The sequence below is a fragment of the Mytilus trossulus genome, chromosome 4 (genome assembly GCF_036588685.1).
Source record: "Mytilus trossulus isolate FHL-02 chromosome 4, PNRI_Mtr1.1.1.hap1, whole genome shotgun sequence".
Classification (NCBI taxonomy): domain Eukaryota; kingdom Metazoa; phylum Mollusca; class Bivalvia; order Mytilida; family Mytilidae; genus Mytilus; species Mytilus trossulus.
Genome location: NC_086376.1, coordinates 65,520,570 through 65,539,519, shown reverse-complemented (window position 1 = coordinate 65,539,519; position 18,950 = coordinate 65,520,570). Strand labels below are relative to the sequence as shown.

The following is an 18,950-nucleotide window of genomic DNA, read 5'->3' as shown; positions in this document are numbered from 1 at the left end:
ATAGATAAATATTTGGAAAATGCAAAATAAAGTTTAGATTTCCTTATTTTTTTGTTGGCTACGATAAAAGAGCTGGTAAGAAAAATTAGCACAAAATGCTGTGAATTCATTATTGTTAATGGGGTATTGATCCTCATGGATTTTGTGGATATAGGTAAACCACATATTTAATTGTTCCATTAAGTATGCTATTAACAAAATTTTGTTTACAGACTTTGGCAAACAAAAAAACTAAATATCCATTTAAAGTTTTTTACAATCCATGGAAATGGTTCCAAGGAAATAAATGAATCCATAGTAGGTTCATGATTTAAATAAGATTATTTTATAAAAAAATATTTGATTTCATTTTGATTTTTCAGACAAATAACAAATGCTCATTATGAAGATTCAATAACTACTGATGGATGTAAGGGATCTAGTAATGAGGTCAACTACCTGGAACATGTGCAGGTCAAGATAACCTTAAACTTTCATCGCCGTGGTAACGCAGTCATTCATATAACATCTCCTAGTGGAACTAAATCAACAATACTACCTCAGAGACCTAATGATATTATGAAGGGGGGATTCAGAGACTGGGCATTCTTATCTGTTCAGTTCTGGGAAGAGAACCCATCAGGAACTTGGAAATTAGAAATTGATGATCATCGTTCAAACTCTGCCTGGGAAGCTAATTCTCCACTGCTAAAAGGTATGTAACAAGGGTTTAAGTAAAGCTAAACAATAATAACATTAAAAAAACTTGAGTATAAGATGAAATTTTTATTCATGCAAGTATGTACCGTCTTCCAAATCAACTTCAATGCTCAAAGACTGACAGACAGTTTTTCAGGGATTAAAATACAATATTGAAGTGAAATTTTATTCAAGGCTGACATAAAAAATACATGATTTTCCTTCTCCAATCTTAAAGTGAATCCATATAGTGATCTGACTCTTAGTTATATACTGACTTATGTGGTGGATGTGCAATGTAGAATATGTAATAATATAGATAATATGATTGAATAGTGTTGAAGTTATGCAACTAAAAAGGGAGATTACTTAGTATGTTATTTTGTAATTATTTTTCAGGAACTTTAACATCTTGGTCGTTGGTATTACATGGCACCAAGTCTAATCCTATTAATTTGAAGTCAGATGTAGGCAGATCAACTCCTCCTACTACACCTGTCATGTCAACTATACCTCCTAAAGTAAGTACACACCAGTACTGTGTAATGTAAACATATTCATATGGTGATAAAAGACTCCATTGAACAATTACTGTTACTGATACCATCTGATTGGACTACTATAATAAGTAAATCTACATTTCTCATTGAGATCTGTTTCATTATAAATAATTTGCATTTAAAATAACTTGAACATTTGTGATGTTAAATACAGATCAATATTGATATGAGTGGATAATTGACAATCATAATTATTTTGGTAAAATTGAGAATGGAAATGGGGACTGTGTCAAAGAGACAACAACCTGACCAAAGAGCAGACAATAGCCGAAGGCCACCAATGGGTCTTCACTGCAGCGAGAAACTCCCGCACCCAGAGGCTTTCTTATATATGAGTGTCATGTATGACTGAAAATTGTCCATTACCATCTTAGGTTTATGGTTCTTTTATCAATCATCAGTTTAATTGTGAACTAATACTTACAAATACTTTGCACAGAATTGTCATGAAGAGTGCCTTGGGTCTTGCACAGGAACTGGACCAGAAGATTGCCTAGCTTGTAAACATGTCAAGTTAGAGAGTAGTGGGTATGTATATTACAATATAGCATTTATATTCAATCTTAATTGACAAATATTGCCAGTTGCCAAACTTGGTTGTTTTCTGCTTCCTCCAAAAATAATGAAGGCTAACTGACAAGAGTGGCATTTAACAGCAACAAACAGTTGTTTTTTAGGAGTATGTGGTCTGTATGGTCTCACTATTCACTATTCACTATTAATCAGTCAGTCATTTCTTCCTTCATCCGTCAATCCATGAATGATAGATATAGGAAGATGTGGTATGAGTGCCAATGAGATAACTCTCCTTCCGAGGCACAATTTGTAAAAGTAAACCATTATAGGTCTTATACTGGTTAACATTTACAAATTTTAAGGTGAAGGTACGGTTTTAAACATGGAGCCTAGGGTCACAAAGAACAGAAAGCTATAAAGGGCCCTAAAAATGACTAGTGTAAAACTATTCAAATGGGGAAAACCAACTTTATAAAAAAACAAGAAACACTTATAAACCGCATAAACAGATAACTACTGAACATCAGATTCATGATAGATTCATCATTGTTCTCTAATTTACTTCTTGTTAAGAGAGCATTTATACTGATGAATGACAATATCTGCGTACAAGGCACTGGAAATCTCATAACAATTTAAAACAACTATAGCCATATGTTGATGATAGAGATAAAATACAAAATTATGGTATAATCTGCATCCTTTGGGATACATCTTATTCAAACAAGGTTTTGCAAATTTTGGCATTTCAATTTTAGGAAACATATATATGATTTTGGTTCTAAAGACATTATATCAACTGTGTTTTTCTTTGGGTACAAAAAGAAAAATATATACAAAAAGGATAAAAAAAAAAATGCCAGTAGAGATTTGTCATTACATTGTACTTAGATTATAATTCATTTCTTTACTTTCAGCCTCATTATTTAATCATTTCTGCTTTCAACAGGACTTGTCTGCTGACCTGTCCAACAGGAACCAGAGAATTCCAATCAGTGTGTTTACAATGTGATGCTAACTGTGAATCTTGTTCTACTGTATTTAATAAAGAATTATGTATGAAGTGTAAAGATGGCTACTTAATGATTGAGGGAGAAAACCGTTGTCTCACATCTTGTCCAGAAGGTTACTTTAGAGGTAAAGATTTTAACCCTGAAAGGGTTATGGTAATAGATCATAGAGGTGGTTTCTCAGATCAAATCTTAATGGAGGGTGAAACATTTTTGCTTTGAGATGAGATGTGGAAGAGACACATCCTCCAGTTATACAGACCAGATAGTGTTGATGTTCACATTGACAACCACACATGTGCCCTTAGTTTTTAGCAATAACTTTCTATCTCATGCGAGATATGAAAAATTATCAAACAAAATGATCAAAAGAGAAATACGCAAAATAGTGATAAGTTATTTCTTTCACACAGGTACCTCTGAACAAAAATTACAGTTTATTGAATGACCTTAAAATTTTCTGTCACATTTTTCTCAGATATTTTAAAAAGGAGAACATCATTTCAATGAAGGATAAACAAGAATTTCAAGTTCAACTTCAACTTCATCAAAGACTACCTTGACCAAAAACTTTAATCTGAAGAGGGACAGATAGATATCATTCAAAATTCATGATCAAAAAAGCTTTTGAAGATGTAGATGATAAAAAAATTCCCCAATACTTTGGGCAAAAAAAAAAAAAAGTTGATGACTTTTATTTGGTTTAAAATTCCAAACAAATGTTAGGGCCTAACTTAAATCCATATTTTCAATTCGAAAATTGATGTCGGATTAACAAAACTTGCAGCATTCTCTTTATGGTAGTGCAATATTACATTTATTTTGTAGTACTTAATTTTAGTTCTGTAAATACAGAAATTATTGCAAATTTTGAAAATTAAACAATATAGCTAAATTAATTTTTGTGATTTCAGGAAAAAGCTCCATACAGATAATTGTACAGGATATCTGATGTGAGTTGTAATTGCGATAAATCTTATTTTTTTGAATTTACAGTAAATTGGTGTAAAGGCTGTACAATTTCAATTGATTTATAATCCAGAATTAAAAGTTATACAAAGAAATTCTATATTTAATTTGTTCTATTTTATTATTTTAGACAACCCCTCTGTTGCTGTATGTATGAAGTGTAGCAGCACATGTGCCACATGTATTGTAACTGAGGACATGTGTACCAGGTGTCCCGTAGGAATGATCCTTAATAACAACACATGTAAAATGCCAAAAGTCATTTGTAATTCAGGTTAGTTGTTAATTTTAATGTATAAAACAAAAAAAGTAAACACATTTACCATTGCAAAATTGTTGATGTCATTCTAAAAAGAATATTGAGAGACAGATTCAAAGCAAAAAAAAACTGTATAACATAAACATTAGCTTGTAATTTGAAGAAGAAGAAAAACTTGAAAATTTTCCCTCATTTTTGTAAACATTTTTAATGAACTGAGAAGAGAAAGTTTAAAAAAATGAAGTACATATTTTTTTGTACTGTTTAAGGAAAAGGGACAATTAACTCTATATAAAACACTAAATAGTGATTTATTGTTTTGTAATATCTTAGAATTTAATATATCTTCATTATTAACAGGAGAATATAAAGATTCTAACAATCATTGTCACAAATGTCTTCCTGGCTGTGTGGAGTGTACCAGTGGTGATTTCTGTACTGAATGCCAGCACAAATGGTAAACTAACTACATTACAGAGTTATTCCCCTTTTAACTGAAAAAAAGTTATATGATAGTAATTGGTAATATGAAAAAAATACAAATCTAGATACTGTGAAATTTCTTTTCAAGAATATTCAGGATATTGCTAAAGGGATAAGAAATATTAAGAAAACTTTACATATTCAGATGTAATAAAAAGTTAGATTATAAATTGGTTTCAATCATTAATTTAAGTTATAAAAAAAGGGTAAAAATATATGTAAGAATAAGTTTAAAGATGTACCGTATTGTGAATCTACTAACAATTTGTCAATCCTACATGAAGTATTTATGTTCACTCTATACTCATATCTCAGAGCACAGAGAGTAATGTCATATTTATCCACGCATGATGTCTTCGTGATCCGTTTTGTATCAAAGAAGGAACAGATGAGATGAACTTGGTAAGTTCTGTTTGATATATGTTATAATGAATGCATCATTAGAAATACCATAAATTTAGAAATTATTGCATTTATTTGTGATTGCTGAAGAATCAATACACATGTGAGTTTTAATAATTGCGATTTTAGAGAAAGCTGCATACAAATATATTAACTTTCAAAACTTGAAATGCAAATTTTGTTTTTGCATCACTTTTTTCATTGCAGTTATCAAATAATCACAAGAGTTTCTGAATTTACAGTTTATTTGTTTGTATGTTAATTATTTTTAAACTGAAAAAGAAATGTCTGAAGATATTGGCGAGATCAAAGCTGCACTTATGGGATCCATACCAAAAAAATACACTTATAAGTTTGAAATTCACTTATAACAAGAATATTTTCATTTTAGGAGTCGTGTTGATAAATTTTGTACTCAAAATTGATTTTCTGGTTTCATGAAAGTATGTTGTGGCTTTTTGTATAAGATTATTTATATTGAAAAAAGTTTAGTCCACCACAAGATACAGTTCATAGAAGGTGTATTCAACATTTGTTGATAAACACAGACTTGATAATGAAACACAAAAAGGCAACACTTTCAAAAGCAACATTTTATATGAATTTAGAATTTACCCTTAGGAATAAAAGGAATCAATGTGTGAAATTTTAATGGGTTGTCCAGCATGAAGTTCTATTTGTGAATACAATATTATGCAGGTTATATTTAGTAAACCATTAGTCCGCCACAATTATGAGTCCATGTTAAAGTTACTTGATATGTAAAAACTAATTAATAATGATAATAATAAATTAATATTTTTTGATATTATGTAACAATTTATGAATTTTAATTTATTTGAAAAGTTTGTCGACATAATTTTTTTTCAAAGGAATGTGATCTGCATGTCATTAATTTGATTGATTGATTGACATTTGTCTATAGTATTGAATTGTGTCTGTTATAGCATGAACTTAAAGGCATGAATCAATTTAAACATTAACATAACAGAGAAAATAAATTAATAAAATTTGAAAGCTTATCTGAGGAATTCAGAATGAAAGGATTATATAAATCTGTTTTAACTCAAACCTGGGCTAAATTTCTATTTAATGATTATACTTTGGAAGATGAAACCAGGCTCTTGTTAAAAAAAAAGGTATTAAAAAATATTTCTGATTTTCTTTTTCAGTCTTGTAGAAGAAAGGGATAATTCCTCTGAATCTGAAAACTCTGACGAATCTTCAGAGCTGAAACTGGATTCATCTGAGGAGTCAGTGCAGAATGATGAGAATGCAGCAATGACAGCAGAAAACCTGACCCAAGATCCCTACATGGAACTTCTAGTAGAATACCATAATATCAATATCAAGATTATGCAGCTTGAGGAATGGAAATTACGCCATGAGTTATTGGAATCTATTGGTCTGCCACCAGGCTATGAACCTCCATGATTGAACGAGACAGATGATTGGCAATATTTGCTAAATCTCAATGAAATATAAAAAAATATATATATATAAAATGTGTCATTTTATTGCCTTCTAATATTGATACAAGGAAAAAAGTTTGTTTTGCCAAAATCTATTGCTTCACACAAATCTTATATCCTATTAGTATCTGGACATATAATAGCATATAAATGTCCATCTTCTGTTCATCTGTCTGTCTGTTTGTCTTTCTATTCTAGTTTTGTACATGCTATCCCAAGGTTCCAAAACCAGTTGTTACAATTTTGTATGCCTTTTGCAACACATGTACACATGTTTCATCACTTTCTTGTATAAAGCTGACAATAAATCATGTTTTCTTTCTCTTGTTCTCTTGGTTTTTGACAGATCTGACATTTTACAGTAAGAAATGAAGGTTGTGGGAATATCACAAAACATTTTTTTTTATAAATCTGACAATGTCTCAAGTTGGCTTATTGAATTTTTATAGTTTAAAATTTTCTCAATTCAAATTGATTAGGCTTTTCTCAGATGTCTTAAGTGGTATTATCAATTGATCTAGAAGTTAACAACTAAAGGTCACTATAAGACCTTCAATACATCAAAACTTATACTGCATTGTAAGCTTTAAAAGGCCCTGAAAAAACAAATTGACGTCAATTCAAACAGAAGAAAACTAAAATACTGATTTATATGCAAAACAATAAGCAAAAACAAATTTGATATACAGCAACAAATGACAACCACTGAAGTACTGTCTCCTGTTTGAATAGATCAAAGTCAAATCACATCAAAATATCGTAAAAATTGGTAACATTTGTCTGGTTAAAGGTATAGTAAGTAAATAACATTTGTAGTGAAGATTGGAAATACTAGGTCATAGAATAACTGTCTCGCGTATCAAAACAAAGTATTGTGGATTAGTTTATTTTTGTTGATACCAATATTTGTGGATTAAGGAAAATTTGTTTTTTTGTAGATATTTGATTTCAATGTTATGCCAAAGTCTGCATACAAGTTTTTAGTACATTTCTACTTTCTTGAACATGAAAATTAGTATCCAACAAATTAGGATAAATCCATAATTTCTTTGCGGAAGTTCAGATTTGTATTGATATGAGTATCAACTCCAGTTTTGCCAAAGAAATCAACATTTACATGGATTCATCAACAGACTTGTCAAGTGGGACCAACATTTGTTATCTTTAACAGACTTCCTCAGTGAAACAAACAGATGTATTCATCTTGGCTTGGCCAGAGAGTCAACTGATGATTTTGTTATGACTATGACTTTGTCCATGATTACGTTTATTTCATGTCACAATCACACAACGTTAAAATATTGAAAACAACGTTGATATTGTATTGCATATTCATGGACATGTTGACAAAGACACCGTCACAACAATCATCAAGATTTACATTAAGATCAAACATCAAATGGCGACATATGATTTCTTCAGATATTGCAGATCTAATTTCATTATCTTTTCTGTACTCTTTTCTTTTTTTAATTCGGCACAATTAATTCACTTTAGGTCATCATCTTAAAATTTTTACACTTCAAAAGAGCTGGCACAAAGCGGTTGTGTAATATTGCATTTTTAAATATAGTATATTTTTTTCAGGATTATGTACAACAACAAATGTCTGGAGTCCTGTCTATCTGGTTACCTACAGTATATTGTGACAACATCAGATAATCAGTTAAAAAGAGAATGTAGAAAATGTCTAAAAGGTATGTGATATTTGTTAAAAAGATGATAAAGAGGCAGGTTTGAATTTTCTCAAAAATGTTTCATGTAAGCCATGAATTTCTGCAATTAAGATCACATATTAAATTGAGGCTGTTTGTTCCATGTTGGTTTTTTTGTGGAAATAATAGTCCATGAAACTTTTAAAGAATAATGCCTAAAATATATTAACTTTCTTTTATGTTTCAGATGATTGTAAATCTTGTGAAAATGGATTTTCTAGGACCCTAGAAGGTTGTGTAAAGAATAAACAATGTGATGAAGAATTTTATTTTGATTTTACTTTAATGGTATGTTCAATTATTATTATTATTGTTTTATTTAACTCTTAACATTAATGGTATGTACTCATACTGTTTTTCTTCTTACACACATACCCAATGATATAAAATAAAATAAAAACATCTTAAAGTGTATGTATTATTCTGAAAGAGGAATGTTGTATAACATGTAAGAGGAGATAGATATTAGAGGACGTGGTATGAGTGTAAATAAAGATTAGTGTAAAACCATTCAAAGGATTAAAAAAAAACATTTTAATAGATATGGGAAGGTAGGTATGAGTGCCAATGAGACAACTTTCCATCCAAGTAACAATTTATAAAAGTAAACCATTATAGGTCAAGGCCTTGGCTCACACTGAACAGCAAGCTATAAAGGGCCCCAAAAACTACTAGTTTAAAACCATTCAAACGGGAAAACCAACGGTGTAATATATATATATAAATTATGAAACACTTATGAGCCACATCAACAAACGACAATTACTAAACATCATTTTTGAATGATTTGTGTCACTGCTGAAAGATATAGGGCCAAAGAAACCAATATAGATAGATATATAGATGTGGGATGTCCAGAGACAGCTACCAGATGGTACAAATAACAAAAAGACATCTTTAAGTGGATGTTATCATTTTGAAATTCTTTAATATATAATTTTTGCTTTCAGGAGTGTTCTAAGTGTCACTATTCCTGTGAGACATGTGAACGTATTGGATCTCAGGGATGTACATCATGTAAATCTCCAAGGGCTTTCAGTTCCTATCTACATGCATGTTTACCATGCTGTGAGCCAGGGAAGCAACCCTCTGACTCATGTTGTAACTGTGATATTAAAAAAGGTAAATATAGGTTCATCTGCTAGCTTATTCATATCTAGAGGCTAGATAAGTTACCAATTTCTCTTTTCAAAGTGAAGCATTTGATGGATGGGGCAAGAAAGGGATTTGTTTCTCTAAGTTTTAGTGGATTCATACATTTTATGTTAAGCTGTTTTGTTTGGTTTTGTCATGTAAATCCGGTGGTTTTGGTTCTTTTTTGGACAATTTCCATTTATGAGATGATAAGATAAATGTAGCCCTCATCAAATTTGCTATTTTGATGTCACATTAGATAATTTTCGTTCAAGACATTGTCTCACAAAAAAAAGAAATCCAAATAATTCATTTGAATGTTAAATTTGTCTTCATATTGTCCTAATATCATCAGAGAAACAGATTCAATCACTTTATATTCCTGATCCAATATGTCTGGTCAGTTATGAAATTTAAGAACTTTAAACGCTTTGCAAGGCTGGCATTTATAAAGAAATTTGTAAATTTACTGTCTATGATGGTGAAATATCATATCAAGCTTGGTGACCAGGTATAATCTATCATGCCAACTTCCTCTGTTGTATTTGTCTCCGTTAAATACTCAGTCATGTTATGTCTTATTTATCAGCTTCTTAAAATCACTTTCACATGTTCACACGTAATTGCATGTCACCTGACACCATAAACACTTTATCACATTATCACATTTGCCGATTTAAGAATCTAGAGCACTATTGGTAATTTACTTGTTTGTACTCAATTATGACAATTCAGTCTTCACGCTGAGTGGCAGCCCAGGCAGGCAAGGCTATTAAAATTGCTCTCAGGCCTGTAAAAATCAGACCTACAGGCCAACAAAATCCAACAAAAATTTTCAAAAATTGAGCTGCGGGCAGACATTGGTTGAATTTCAATTATTAAGTTGTTGTAAGCCTAACATAATAATTTTGTAATAAATAAAGTGCTTTAGATACTCAAAAGGTAAATTGACAACTTGAAGCCTTTAAAAAAATTAATTATCAAATATTGAAGTGACATATTCCCAATGAAATCAAAATATACTACAGCATAATCACGAGACTTTTGAAGAATGCATTGTTTAGTTTTTCATAAAACTACCAAATTGTACGTGGATTGACAGACAAAGACAATTTTTTTTATCTTAAGAAGTTAAAATGAAACTTGCATCTTCTACTTTCAGAAAAATGTTTATTAAATGAACAGACATCTTTGAAAGTGAAAGCAATCTCTCAAGCAGCTGTGATATTGACAATAAGTGTGATTGTAATCGCTATTATAATCGTCTTTCTCATTGTTTTTCTTTTTTTCACCATTAGAAAAAATAATCAATCTCCTCTTTCATTGTTGCCATGGAGTTCTACTGTTAAATATGAACCAGTACAAAGTGATGATGATTATTTATCATAGCATTATTTAATATTACAGCTCATGTATTTTTTTACGTACGAAGTACAGTAAAGTTGAGTAAGCTTATATGTTCAATGGACCATGAATTTGTTTCTTACATATTCATAGGGTAACAGTATTCAAAATAATTAAAGAGGAAAAGCCAAAAAAATGTGATGGAACCAGTTTTTTCACCGGTTTGTGTCTATGCTTAATACAGAATTCATGGTTCAGTAAATACTAAATAGAACTTAAAAATCTATCTACTACCAACTACACACTAAAAAATTAGCTATTAATATTGATATTTTGAAATTATTTATTGACTCAAATATTTTTAAAGAATATTTGTTCACTTATGAATCCATGACAACAACAAAATGTTTGAGTGGCATTGCATAATAATTTTTATCAAATATGTTCATTTTTAAGTGCATATTTTTTTTTATCGAATCTCAATTTTGTTAAAAATTTATTGCAAACAGCTGTACATGTATTTAGACTATTAATGAATTAAAATGAGCATGAACATTTTTGTGTCAGGGTAATAAGGCTGCAATTTAAAATTACATAACTGGATAATAAAATAAAATTGTTGCACAGGGTTTTGTGGAGAGTTTATGTAGATAATGCAAGTTTTATGTATGTTAAATTAACATTGTCATATTTTATTTGCTAGTGTAACATTAATTTATGGTATATGATAATGGGTACAGTATAATCTTGTATGTCAACATGCATGACATCTTGTATGTCACATTCCTTTTTAGCATCCAAGTCTGCAATGGCTATAGAAGCAATTTGTTTTCAGTTAATAACTACACTCCAATCTGTCTGTCTTTCATATTTATAAGTTTTTCCTGTTTCATATTAATTATAAACTAAACTATGGCTCGATTAAAAAAACTTCACAAGGTTATGCTGTACTAAATGTTGATATCATTGGGAATCTGTCACTTTTCATAATTTATAATAATTTTTTCACTGAATATGCATGAAATATTTTCCACAGGATGTTAAAAAAATAACAATCAATCTTGTCATAGTTGATAGTTATGTACTATATTGTGTATAATTTGAGATTGTTAACTGATTGTTAATGTTGCAAATGAAAATATAAGATATGAATCATGGGGAACACAAAAAACGTTTTTTTTACAACCCCTACATTTTGTCCATGAAAAGAACTCCTGTATAACTGGCCTAATCAATTAGATATTTTAACTTTAAAATCAAAGTACATGTACTTGAGTGTATACAAACAATAGGTTAATTTTATTGTTTGCTATGTGAACTATTAAATTCACTAAAAAATTAAGGAAGGGGACGATAAATGGCTGACCCATGTTAAGAGAGAGTCATATCTCTTGCACGTTAAAGACACCCTTGTAGATTTCGAAAAAGAACAGGCTAATGCAAGGCAGTTCTCGCACCTGCAAAATGGAAAGGGATTAATATAAGTTACAAAACTTGTTTCCCAATCCACTATAAATAAATATGTTTAAACTAAAGAGTTTCCTGATAATTATCATTAGGGTTTATTGCAATTTCAGATTCATCGCCTACCAAGTTTCTCCTTACAAAATTCTTATACTTGTTTATTCTAACACTTAATGGCCATGTATTACTTTCACATTCTTTTCTAGGTACAACAAATAAGAACTTCTGGAAATTTTTTATCAGGTTTCATGTGAATATTTTAGACCATGTGATTCTGTTTCAGATTCACTGCTCAACAACTTCCTGTTTTGTTTACTGTATTCTCATATATTCTAACATCTAATGCCCATGTCTGAAAATTCTGTTGCCTTTTCCTAGATAACTACAAATATGTGCTTCCAAAAATTTGTAATCAGGCTTTTGATATGAATTGTTTTACTGTGTAATGTCTCTTTACTGAATAACTTGTACATTCTAAGTTCTACCACATAAGCGCCATGTTTGAAATTTTCATAGGAAACTGCAGAGATACTGCATTGGCTTCATCTGAACATACTATATCATGTAATGCATTTTCATATATATATCTCTTCAATTTCTTATTAACTAAAAACTAAAAGCTGAGTATCATAAAATCTTTTCATGGAAAAGGTAGCAAATGACCGAAAAAACCTGCTTGACCTATTTGTCTCTATATTTACAACAGCTAATATAAAATCCATGATTCACCTAACAACCAAGATAGCTTAACTTTTGTACATATACAAGTTATTCTGTAACGCTCCTCTCTTGTCATCCTAGTTAATTTTATTTTTCTGATACTGATAATAGATTTTTTTCCCCTAGAGAAACAAAAATTAACATGATGTAAATTCAAAAAAAAAATATTTGTTTTAAAAGATGTCCTTAATGTTTAAAGCAATCTCTGATTCTGATGTTATTTTATTTTCAGAAAAGTGTTTACTTAATGCACAAAAAGGAGAAAATCTTGATTTATTGGCAGACAAAAGACAAACTATCATGATAATTGTTGTCGCTGTTATATGTTTGATTGCAGCAGCAATAATTGGTGGTCTAGTCTTCTTAATTTACGAACTCACGTCAAAACGTAAGACGCAGGACGGTAAATATAAACTCTTACCTAAATCTGACGAGGATGACGCTGATGACGAAGACGATATACCAATCAAAGGTGGTTTTCCTAGGCAGTCTCTAAAAGCTTGATTGATTAAACAGTATTAAATACAAATTATGCATTAAGAAAATATTGAAACAGCTAAACTGGCATAATTTATTTAGCGGAGGGGGCATTAAGTTTTAGTTACCCTGGTCCATCTTTTCATTATTCTTTGGTCTCAATTTGATAAAATCATTGCCAACATGAATAGGTCATTCAAATCAAAACTTTCACTTTGCCCCTGTTGATTTTGAATAAAACAGACAATTATTTTCCCCCGTAAACTTCAAAAATTAAAAGAAGATGATTAAAAAAATATTAAACTTTCATTGCCAGTTTAACACCATAATGCATTCCAATAAATGGGTAAAAAAACAAAAATCAAAATATAAGGTGCATTGTTAATTTTTTTTTTCTTCATGAAAAGTTGTATAATTATATTTTGTACTGAATTGCTTATATATTACTGTATCAAAGATTGAGGTGCCAAACAAAAGGAACAAACAAATAAGAACTGATTACATAATAGCTGAAGTGTAGAAGACTTATAAAAACACCTATTTGATCTCGGTTTTGATAGCTGAATGATATAGGTTACTTCTTAATATTTACATGTACGAATTACATAGCCATTTAGCAAAGCTTTGGTCTTATGTTACTGAGTTCATTCAAAGAAATGATGATTTGATTTAAAAAGGTAAAAATTTCTGTACCAAGTAGACTTCATTTTATTTTTGCTTTTTAAGTTTTTGCATTCCAATAATTTTCTCTTGACTGGAATCATAGGTCATTTAAAACAGTTGTTTCCTTATCAAAAGAGTTGACAGCTATATGAAATATTACAAAATGTTAGAAATTTTTATTTGATGTATATAAATATAGTAAATCTTTATCAAGGGATCATGTTAATTTTTTTTGAGAGAAGTGATATCCAATTATCTATGTACATGTAGCTGCTAGCAATATGGGATATGGTTATCAACAATACTACAACAATGTGATTTTTACACAGCAATTTTTTGTGTGTTCTTTGTTTTATAGTGTTCATATTCTGTGTGAATCCAGTTTATGTTAAATTTTATTTTTTGTTGTTATTAATTATATAGCGATTATTTAATAAATAAATAATTGATAACCTTGCAATGATATTTGTTGAATTGAATGCTTATGTGTCTGATTAATGATTGTATATGTATATTTTTGTTTAGCTGTGCAGGAGCGCAGGTTTTGTTTTATTGTTTTGACATGAATTTATTGACATTTCATTGTTTTCTTATATGATATTCTGATCGGATATGTTAAGTAATAAATATAATGTAATTCCATAAGGAATATTTTAAATCTATTGTCATTTGTTTTCAAACATTTTGATTTTATGAGATAAATCATTGTTTAGAATTCGCCTTTTCAGAATCTAAAGGATTGTGGGTAATTTCATTGTTTGTACACCAAAATGAAATTAATGTTGAGTATGTTTTAAACCAATCACAACATTTTGGTGTACGCTTTTGAAAATATTACCCAGAATGCATTAGATTCTAAAATAGAATTGGAAAATTCAATGAATGTAAAAAAAATCCATTAATTTAAGGGCCAAGTACTTACAACTTGCACATTATAATGTGTTTGCTATTTTAAATTGTTAATTTTTTTCGTCTTTATCTTTTGAAAAACACATTTTTTTCTGAAATCCTTTTATATTTTGAATAAAATTTTGTGTCTACCCATGATGATTGATCAATCCAGCCAGGAATATTTCAAACTGACTTACAGGAACAATGTTATTTTCTGTATGATATAGATACAAGCTGGAGTAAAATGGGGTTATTTTTTTTGTTCAAATTTAGGTTTAATATCCTGGTGGTATAATTAAACTGATAAAAAAATTGAATTAAAATCACTAATTTGATGATCTAGCTTGATTGTCAGGATTAATACGAATATTTTTTTTTATTAAGAAGTTATTATTAAAAACATGATTTATAATTGTTGTTGCATGGGCTTTCATTTTTGAATATGATGCTTTGAGTATCATATCTATTGAATTGTATGCCATTATTATTTCATATGACTTTTCAATTATATGCCTGATTTGTAGTTATTGACATATTTGTGTTTCGGTTAAAGATTGTCTTGATTGGTTGTATCTCCTATGTATATTACAGACATACCAGTTTTGATGATCTTAAGGTTAAATTTTTATTTTTTTTGTGGTTTACCCAACTGCATCACTCAATTTCAAACCTGTTGTTTATTGACTTCCTGCTTGACAATGCATGCATTTCCTTCAAATGCAGTACTACATATTTGAAAAAAAATCTTGTCACATATCTACCCTCTGTTGGCAGCTTCTGAAGGAAAGGAAAGAAGCTGAGGAAGGTCATTCATTGTTGATAGTAGCCCACAAAACATCTGGTATTTACTAGTTACAAGTATTGGCATCCATAGTATTTAATAGACCAATTCAAATTTCTAAAGTTTGGAATTATGTGACGTTTAACTAATTATGTATAAAAAAATAAGACTTCAGTTATCAAATCTCATTTTGAAAAATTCTCTTTCCACTTACACCAAATAAGAGCAATCCAGCTAGTCTAACACATCAATATATGAACAATGTTCTTCTTACAGAGAAGTGCCTTTACAACTTCCAATAAAACTATGATGAAGACAGCAGAAGACAATTGAAAACAAATATTTACTTGTTTTGAATAAAATTGTTATGATCAACTAATTATTGTGTTGTCCTCAAAATATATTTGTATAAATGTTTGAAAAAAATGTATGTGTGATGTCTTTTGATTGTTATTTCAATAGAAAAAGTACAAGCATTTGTGTTTATTGTTGGAGTATCTGTTTTATAAAATAATATTAAAAGATAATATATCATTGGTTAATATATATGTTACATGTGTATTTGTCTTCAAACACCTTTCCAGATTAGAATTGAATTATTAATTATAATTGTGATAAGGGGCACATTATTAAGGGTATGGTTTTAGTGTACCTTAGGTAATTGAACAAATGCATGCAATATATTACATGTAATATAAAAAGTCCATTATTGGTGAAGAATTTTGTGAAAATGTCCATATTTTATTTTGTTATAAATGTCAGCCTGTAGGATCAAAGTCAGCAGTTTTTCTGGCAGACTTGTTTAGTTGATGAAAATGTTGATGCAACTGATACAAGTTACTAAATGATGAATGCTCAGCCTTGCTGGACATTTTCTAAAGTTTTAGCCCCTATACTCCCCAAACTAAAATTGAATCTTTGTGCTTGAACCTAGCGTATGGGAATTTTGGCGCTTTATTCTATTAAGAAACAGAATAAGTATCTGAACTCAAAAGATTTTTTAAATTGAACCTGGATTTACATGTTCTTCTAAAGAAGTAGAGAATCTCGTAGAATACATATTCTACAATTTCATAATTGTATGTGTTTGTTATTTAAAAAAGAGCTTTATTATGATTTGACTGATATGTTATCAGAATGAATGCTTTATTTTGAACAAATCTTAAACAGTTTATACTACGTATAGATGTGCAATCACTTCATTGTGTAAATAAAATCACTATTTTCATAACTGCTTATCATTATTGATTTGGGTCTTGTTGACTAATGGTGAGACCAAATGACTGGTTATAAAAAAGAAGATGTAGTATAATTATCAATGAGACAACTCTTCACAAGAGACCAAATGACTGGTTATAAAAAAGAAGATGTAGTATAATTGCCAATGAGACAACTCTTCACAAGAGACCAAATGACTGGTTATAAAAAAGAAGATGTAGTATCAATGCCAATGAGAAAACTCTTCATAAGAAACCAAATGACTGGTTATAAAAAAAAACATGTAGTATCAATGCCAATGAGACAACTCTTCACAAGAGACCAAATGACTGGTTACAAAAAAGGCAGATGTAGTATGATTGCCAATGAGACAACTCTTCACAAGAGACCACATGACTGGTTATAAAAAAGAAGATGTAGTATCAATGCCAATGAGAAAACTCTTCACAAGAGACCAAATGACTGGTTACAAAAAAGGCAGATGTAGTATGATTGCCAATGAGACAACTCTTCACAAGAGACCAAATGACTGGTTATAAAATAGAAGATGTAGTATCATTGCCAATGAGACAACACTCCACAAGAGACCAAATGACTGGTTATAAAAAAGAAGATGTAGTATGATTACCAATGAGACAACTATTCACATGAGACCAAATGACTGGTTATAAAAAAGAAGATGTAGTATCATTGCCAATGAGACAACTCTTCACAAGAGACCAAATGACTGGTTATAAAAAAGATGTAGTATCATTGCCAATGAGACAACTCTTCACAAGAGACCAAAAGACTGGTTATAAAAAAGAAGATGTAGTATCATAGCCAATGAGAAGACTCTTCACAAGAGACCAAATGACTGGTTATAAAAAAGAAGATGTAGTATCATTGCAAATGAGACAACTCTTCACAAGAGACCAAATGACTGGTTATAAAAAAGAAGATGTAGTATGAGTGCCAATGAGACAACTCTTCACAAGAGACCAAATGACTGGTTATAAAAGGAAGATGTAGTATCATTGCCAATGAGACAACTCTTCACAAGAGACAAAATGACTGGTAATAAAATAAAGAAGATGTAGTATCAATGCCAATGAGACAACTCTTCACAAGAGACCAAATGACTGGTTATAAAAAGAAGATGTAGTATCATAGCCAATGAGAAGACTCTTCACAAGAGACAAAATGACTGGTTATAAAAAAGAAGATGTAGTATCATAGCCAATGAGAAGACTCTTCATAAGAGACCAAATGACTGGTTATAAAAAAGAAGATGTAGTATAATTGCCAATGAGACAACTCTTCACAAGAGACCAAATGACTGGTTATAAAATAGAAGATGTAGTATCATTGCCAATGAGACAACACTCCACAAGAGACCAAATGACTGGTTATAAAAAAGAAGATGTAGTATGATTACCAATGAGACAACTATTCACATGAGACCAAATGACTGGTTATAAAAAAGAAGATGTAGTATCATTGCCAATGAGAAAACTCTTCACAAGAGACCAAATGACTGGTTATAAAAAAGATGTAGTATCATTGCCAATGAGACAACTCTTCACAAGAGACCAAAAGACTGGTTATAAAAAAGAAGATGTAGTATCATAGCCAATGAGAAGACTCTTCACAAGAGACCAAATGACTGGTTATAAAAAAGAAGATGTAGTATCATTGCAAATGAGACAACTCTTCACAAGAGACCAAATGACTGGTTATAAAAAAGAAGATGTAGTATGAGTGCCAATGAGACAACTCTTCACAAGAGACCAAATGACTGGTTATAAAAGGAAGATGTAGTATCATTGCCAATGAGACAACTCTTCACAAGAGACAAAATGACTGGTAATAAAATAAAGAAGATGTAGTATCAATGCCAATGAGACAACTCTTCACAAGAGACCAAATGACTGGTTATAAAAAGAAGATGTAGTATCATAGCCAATGAGAAGACTCTTCACAAGAGACAAAATGACTGGTTATAAAAAAGAAGATGTAGTATCATAGCCAATGAGAAGACTCTTCATAAGAGACCAAATGACTGGTTATAAAAAAGAAGATGTAGTATAATTGCCAATGAGACAACTCTTCACAAGAGACAAAATGACTGGTAATAAAAAGAAGATGTAGTATCATAGCCAATGAGAAGACTCTTCATAAGAGACCAAATGACTGGTTATAAAAAAGAAGATGT

General features: G+C 30.2%; 1 protein-coding gene across 4 annotated transcripts in view; it reads left to right on the top strand.

Moving 5' to 3' along the window:
- The window catches only part of LOC134715769 (furin-like protease kpc-1), a 47,678-nt gene extending 30,909 nt beyond the window's left edge, over positions 1-16,769 (top strand). Inside the window, exons 12-21 of one of the 4 annotated variants that reach the window (XM_063578196.1) lie at positions 363-694; positions 1,078-1,199; positions 1,678-1,766; positions 2,704-2,891; positions 3,864-4,007; positions 4,353-4,449; positions 7,937-8,046; positions 8,252-8,352; positions 9,015-9,186; positions 12,959-16,769. In XM_063578196.1, the coding sequence (XP_063434266.1) occupies positions 363-694; positions 1,078-1,199; positions 1,678-1,766; positions 2,704-2,891; positions 3,864-4,007; positions 4,353-4,449; positions 7,937-8,046; positions 8,252-8,352; positions 9,015-9,186; positions 12,959-13,230 (1,627 nt within the window). In that variant the 3' untranslated portion in view covers positions 13,231-16,769. Of the gene's footprint in view, positions 1-362; positions 695-1,077; positions 1,200-1,677; positions 1,767-2,703; positions 2,892-3,863; positions 4,008-4,352; positions 4,450-6,049; positions 6,335-7,936; positions 8,047-8,251; positions 8,353-9,014; positions 9,187-10,360; positions 11,224-11,245; positions 12,839-12,958 lie in introns of those variants that run through there. The other 3 variants (XM_063578199.1, XM_063578197.1, XM_063578200.1) reach the window with 3 other exon arrangements.
- Positions 16,770-18,950: the final 2,181 nt, after the last annotated feature.